General features: G+C 32.3%; 1 protein-coding gene across 1 annotated transcript; it reads left to right on the top strand.

Annotated features, from left to right (window-relative positions):
- The first annotated feature begins 4,210 nt into the window (after positions 1–4,210).
- On the top strand, positions 4,211–6,462 carry LOC119836955 (vacuolar protein sorting-associated protein 28 homolog). Its single transcript, XM_038362429.1, has 4 exons — positions 4,211–4,397; positions 4,487–4,547; positions 5,129–5,324; positions 6,277–6,462. Exons 1-4 carry the CDS (start codon positions 4,391–4,393, stop codon positions 6,445–6,447), a joined length of 435 nt encoding a protein of 144 aa, XP_038218357.1. The 5' UTR covers positions 4,211–4,390; the 3' UTR covers positions 6,448–6,462.
- The last annotated feature ends 506 nt before the right edge of the window (positions 6,463–6,968 follow it).

Raw genomic sequence — 6,968 nt, 5'->3', positions numbered from 1 at the left:
CACTAAATGAGCACTAAATTTTGAGATATAATTCGAGTGATTCTGCCGACTTGACCTTTCTAGCTTTACAGACGTAGATAATTTTTGTTTATAGTTTATTTTAAGCTTACGCGGCTGTTTAAATTATATTTTAAGCAGAAAAAGTTGTGTAAATTATAAAAATATATAATGAAAAAAAATTATATTTATTGTTTTTCTACACTCAGTGACATTTCGAGCATTCGTATTTTTCTTAAAAATCTCTTGAAATTTTGGAGTTGAACAAACATATCTACGTAACTTAAAGCAATACCAAAGCGATTGCGCTCGTTTCAAACAAAAACACAATAACCTTGGCGACTAACGAGTGTTCGCTTATTTGAGGAGATTAATTAATTAAGACAAATGGAGGCACGGTCGGGAGCCGTTCGCATTGTTTACAAGATTTGGGGTTAAATTTGTAGCATAAACAGACAATTTTGTTATCATAATTCCCCAAAATTAAATTATATTAGATAGAGGATATAAAATAAGACTTATGTAGGATGCAGGAACATATGACAAAAAAATCCTAATAAAAACAACGCTTAGGATTCTGAAGGGTTATAGGATATGAAAAGGATAAAAAATAGCAGACCTTGTTACTTTGGTTTATGTAATACAATTATTCTGCTAATAAAGCTCTTACTAAGTCTCAGAACAAAATACCTAATGAGTACATTTTTTACAAAAACAAGGCACGGTTAATAATTTTCGCATTAAGTACTCGAGATAGCATTACCACCGCACACTCGCCGATAGCTATACACCAACGTAATGGCGTACGGTTGGGCAAACAAAGTCAAGTGACTCACGCTGTAGTAACAGTGCCATTCAAGAAACACGCTATCTGCTTGCATTCCAGAGATAACGGCGATAAGGGTGCATAATAATAAAAATGACGGTTTATAAAAACATCGTCCTTATCTTAACTCGCTAAAACCCTAGAATAGATAACGTCAATGGTTTCTAGTTGGGAATGCTATGTGAGAACAACATATTTGTGTTTTTTTTTAAGCACGCTTCGGCCCGAATTGGGCCTGCTCGCTGCGGAGAAGGTACACACCACTCTGCCTCTGCGAATGTTCATCGGCTGTGGTGATTGCTTACCATCGATTAATGATATGATGCACGAACGCGAAATGGGTGGCCCGTGTTTATTTTATTTATTATTTATTGAGTTTGAATGCGATTATCGGAATTCAGAAGCAAAATTTTTGAATCGTGATATTTGGTTAATTTGTTTTAGTAGACTATAGTTTCTTATGATCAAATACATTTGCGTAAATCTTCAAACTGATCTTGTAGGGGACTAACTGATAAACATAATAAATGATGTATGTAGTATGGTTCTTTCTTTCTAATATGGGCTGTATCAAATTCAGGACTCCAAAATAATTTTTTTTTTTTTTTTGATAAGTCATAAATAATATAGGAAATAACTGTGTGTAGCAATCCTTTGAAATTTGAGTCCTATAGAAAAACAGTATACTCATATAGGACATCATGACAAAACAACATTGATAAGTATATTAAAATTACAATTGCAATTCAGCAGAATTATTTAACAGCAATTTTACTATATTGGCCTTGCACCATGATGTCATGAGGCTACCAGCACAATCGGAACTAACATCTGGCCACCAATGATGTCACCGTTGTAAAGGTTGAGGTTGAAATAAGCATTCATATTGAGTTCACTTTCAATTTAGTATGTATTTTCAACCAGCTTCAAAAAAATGAGGAGATTATCAATTTAACTGTAATTTTGGCGTTATTACCTCAGAAGTTATGAATGGGTGAAGCAATTTTGATGATTTTTTATCTTATAGAAGCCATCCAAGTAAATTTCGTATCAATATGAAGGCATTTCAAGTTTAAGTTAAATTAAATTTACTTCTGTTTCAAATGAATATTTGGGATAAAATTTATCTAGACAATGCAAAATTTTAACTTGGAAGCTCAACATGCTTAATCAAACAAATGTCACCATTTTATTTTACATTGCAAGAAGGAAACGGGTTTACACTCTAAATAATAAATAAGGAAAGTGGGTGATGGCTTTAATAATGCACACACAGCGGGAGCACAAAACCCATTTGATAGTGTTAAACTCCACCTTGGCACTCCATTTGACCTATCTTTTAAAAATTCATAGTAGAAAGCATAAACTCAATGGTTCTAAAAATAACTAAACCTATACTTATTCCCTTTTTTTTTAATAACAAGAAGTTATTTTTATGCAGTTATAATTATTTTCCCTCTTCGAGATTTTTTGGATGTTTGATTGAGTACACTGGTTTTTGTGCACCAAAGTTTTGAAGCCAATTGGTTAATATCAAGGCTATTGCATGTTTGTCCAATGGGTGATCAGTTCCTTCGGCCAGATTTATATTTTTATATAATAAATGGGGATAATATCAATTAATATCTGGAAATTAACACTTATTTATTATAAAACATTAACCTACCCTAGTAGACTACTCACATGGTGAGTACAATATTCAAAAACGAACTGTCAACATTCTCTGCTCCACATTGAAGATGTAAGTAGGGAGGTTCTAAAGATTAAAGATTATACATAAATATTTGTTTAATGTTATTTAATCATTTTTCGAGGTAGAGAATCAAGTTTATTATGCCGCATTTATATCATTCACTTACTTAAAGTATTAGTTTAATTTTTGGAATTGCTAAAAATAGTATAATTTGAAAACCTTTTTAGTCTGTAATACATGTTAAATGAAAACAGAAAGAAAGTTTGGTGTCTTATAGATAATGCATGCAGTTAACAGTGAGTTTTCAAAAGGAAAACATCGCTGCCTTGCCAAGTAGTTCATACAAATCGCAAAACTAGGACAAAGCCGCGCCCAGCCCTAGGCTACGCCACCGTTTTATAACATTGAACATTCCAATAAGATAAAAAATGAAAAACAACACAGAAGCGATACGTGCGTGAATGGCTTTCGCACATTTACTACGCATTAAGGCTCTACAACAAGGATAGCGGTATCCTTTCCGGCGTCGTATGCAAATTGATTTCCAACCGTTTATTTAATAACCGCGGCCGGTTTTAATTCAAATTCCAACTTACCTGCAGTTCAACAAGATCCCATTAAGACGAAACGAAATGCCGAAGAACTCAAATTATTCACTCAACCAAGTTTTAGCACGTAAACATGAGTTGTAGGTCACAATTTCAAAGGAGGAACTGGTTTTATCACAAATCCACGAATCCACCTTTTTACTCACTACCACATTCACGTACACCGATCGTTGTTGAGTTTATGTGTAAATTTCACTAGGGATTATGCACCGTAGTTATTATTTTCATTCATCGCAGAGTGAAATCAATCGAGACGAGGCAGTTACGTTGCCCAACCGATGAAACTGAATTGAGGGGTGCGGGATGAAGGGTCGAAGTCACTGACTCGCGTCATCCGCCATATTGGTTGATTACGTCATCTACAATTTTGGAAGAGTGTTACCAGTACGTTCAAGTCGTCTAGCCTGTGACAGTTCACCTTTTCCATTAGACGCGTGTAGACACATTATTATTGATAATGTCTATAGTCTATGAGTATTTTGTTGCCAGCTCTAGGCAGCTTCCTATTAAATAGGAAAACAAATTCTATTTCATATGTCAAGAAAAAGTTATAAAAGGACAAATTATTCTATTATGTTGTAGCAGCAAACATATAAAATATAAATAATATGAAAATTTATTTTTCAAGTTCTAACTCGTATTGGAAAAAAATTACCAATAAAAATTAATTAATTAGTATATTTATTGTGTACTAGCTGCAGCCGCGGCTACATTAGCGTTTATCAATAAACACTTAAATTGATTGTCACCCTTACCACCTCAGACACCGTTTCGATTTCCGGGATGAAAAGTAAATAAGATTCTTCCTCGAAGTACGTGCTAACCATACCAAGTTTCATAAAAATCCGTTCAGTAGTTTTTACTTGATTCTCATTCGAGATACAGGCAGGCAGACAGACAAAAAATTAAAATTGCATTTTATTCTTCAGTATCGACGATAAAAGGCCCCACAAAAAAATCTAAATCTAAATCTTCAATGTACAAAATTTTACCCCAAACATTTTAAAGATTTTAAAGATCTCCTTGGAGCTGGAAGAGTTAATATAGGGCAACATCGTGAATAATTTGTAAATTTCAAGGATGTCAAATAAATAATTTCATAATGACATTTACCAATTTCCAGTGAATAATTGTTTACATGTATAGAAGATAGATTACATTGTTCCAATTATTTAGAGTTTTCAACGGATTAAGGAAAAGATATAAGACTATTATTATCGAGCTGATATAGTGCTATTTATACGTTGAATTTAATAATTTATAATAATGCAAGGTATGTAAACGGATTAATCACGAATTGTTGTTTTATAATTCATCTTCAAGTCTATATTCTACACCGAAACTTTAACTAATTATTTCCAGAATCAAGACCAGAGTTGTACGAAGAAATCAAGTTATACAGGAATGCTAGAGAACGTGAAAAGTAAGTAAAGTATGCTTTATGTTTACGTTATTTTCTTTTCTTTGAGAGCAAAATAGAATCAGCGAATTTTAAAATGGGTTTAGACATAATTTTTTTGAGTTACGCATTGTTAAATTGAATTGAATCTGGTATTTTTAAACATAATAAAATTTATGCAATTCTCACAATAACTCAATAACATGACAATTGTATGAAAATATCATATGATATCCTTCAAGATATATATGTATTGGATTATGTGTTGACAATTCAATTTTGATACAATTAAAAGAATTACAAAGCTTTCTCTAGAAATTTCTTTTAATTATTAAAAACTATGCTAACATACTGCATACACCTGTATGTTAGCATGATTTTTAATATGATCAATTGATCAATCTGATTTTTGTCAAATAATTCTTCAAGCAACATAGTAATTTAATATTGTTCTGTATTTTAGTACAGGAAAGTTAGTCAATATATATTCAAGAACACTGACAACTAACACCTAATATTGAGTAAATATGTAAATAATTTAATATAATACTTGTTGACATATACTGTGCAGACACAATGTACTTCACACACAATTTTTTTCACAGGCATGACAATATGGCAGAACTATATGCAGTTGTTAGCACACTACAGCACTTGGAGAAGGCTTATATGCGTGACTGTGTGCGAGCACAGGAATACACGGCTGCCTGCAGTCGGTTATTGGTGCAGTACCGAGTCGCGTTCAAACAGGTGCAGGGCGATGAGTTCCCCACTATCGAGAGCTTTGTCAGTAAGTTTAGAGTGAGTATTGAGCACTGCAATATGAATATCTATGTATGTCAAATTCTCAAAGAGATTACAGTAGGTTAAACCATGTTTTATAATGCATTCAAATGTATGATTCACTGCAATAACATAATTATTATCTACTATAAAGGTTACCAAATCCATGAGAAGGAGGTACCACTCTCATTTCTAAAATGGGACCAAATGGCCACAATTTCCAATCAAACAAAAATTAATCTCATCAATAGTTGAAAATCTGTGGCATAATAGAGTAGCAAAAATGAAAAATAAATAAATTAAGTTGAATTAAGAACTGCCTTTGTTTTTGGAATGTCGCGTTAAAAAGATAATGATTATTGAATTGCTTCAGGATGTACCAATTCGGAAATAATGCTAAAATTTGTTTTGATAGGAAACAATAAAACTAAACAAAATTTTTTAATAATAAAAGAAAGAAAACAACAGAGCAACTACAGTTTCTTGCCAGCTCTTCTTTATCTCTCTAATATCTATATCATCTATATTTCTTAAAAACTGCTTCCCGAACTGGTGATAAATGTTTAAACTGTGTTATGATGATTTAAGTGCTTTAAAAGAAAATAATTGAATAAAGAAATGTTCAAATTTGAGGTTGGACAACAATTGATGAGCTGTAAAACTTAAATGCACTGACATTGCCAGTTTATTCAATCATTCAGCTTGTAAATTTTGTTTTATTTTGAAGCAATTTTATAACATCTTATGCACTTGTTAAATTGTGATGTACCATGATTATTTAAAATCCCTTCTAAAAGGGCTTTACATGATTGATAAATACTTATAATGAATTTGATTCTGTCATTCTTACCATAGGGTTATGGTTACATTAAAAATAGATAAGCTAAACTTTAGACTCTAAACAGTTACTATATAAGGTGATTTTTTCCAGAAAATAGTATTTAAATATTATTTTTGTCTTTTGCAACAGCTGGACTGTCCGGCAGCCTTGGAGAGGATCCGAGAAAACAAACCCAACTTGATAAAAGATGATAAGGGGAATACTAATAAATATATTGCTGAAATTGTATCTGTGAGTAAAGTATTATATGTAACAAACATACAGTTTAAATTTTTAGAGTATGAATTAATGTGCGTGTAGGAAAATTTGGGAGATTAGGTGTACATAGAGAGAGTTTGATATCATATTGAATTTGTGAAATTCCGTTACTATATATTTTTATAAACTTTCAATAACACTCAAAAACTTAAGAATTTCTTCGGTCTCAGCGTATGATATTACTTTTAAGTATAAAATAAGTCATGTGGCTGATGTTTTAAATACTATTAATTTTGTTATAAAGAAAAGGACTCATATAGGCTATTGAGCGGTTTGCCGTCACAGTATGAAATAAAGGTAAACTAAAAGTTCTGTCATTACATCTTCTTTCTGTTTGTTTTGCATTTCGAGTTGAAAGGTTGTGAGTGGCTAGAACACAGTTTAATATGTTGAGCTTCCTGATGGAGAGATGGTTACAGTCTTATTAATAATACAATTAAGCTTGACAACCCCCCAACCCAATTTAGTTTTGCCATTTTGTGCATAAAAAGCAGGGGCATGCTGCTATTGGGCATGTGGTCCCTATTCCCCGCCTACCTTCCTCAGTGCGACCTGGCTCAATT

Source organism: Zerene cesonia, chromosome 26 (genome assembly GCF_012273895.1).
Source record: "Zerene cesonia ecotype Mississippi chromosome 26, Zerene_cesonia_1.1, whole genome shotgun sequence".
In the NCBI taxonomy this organism is placed as follows: domain Eukaryota; kingdom Metazoa; phylum Arthropoda; class Insecta; order Lepidoptera; family Pieridae; genus Zerene; species Zerene cesonia.
Note: the sequence above shows the minus strand (reverse complement) of the source record. Positions and strands in the feature narration are given on the sequence as shown.

What these genes read in the sequence shown, in the direction of transcription:
- LOC119836955 (XM_038362429.1), top strand. An exon ending in AATGCTAGAGAACGTGAAAA is followed by an intron (nt 4,548 to 5,128) that starts GTAAGTAAAGTA and finishes TTTTTTTCACAG; the next exon opens with GCATGACAATATGGCAGAAC. An exon ending in GCTTTGTCAGTAAGTTTAGA is followed by an intron (nt 5,325 to 6,276) that starts GTGAGTATTGAG and finishes CTTTTGCAACAG; the next exon opens with CTGGACTGTCCGGCAGCCTT.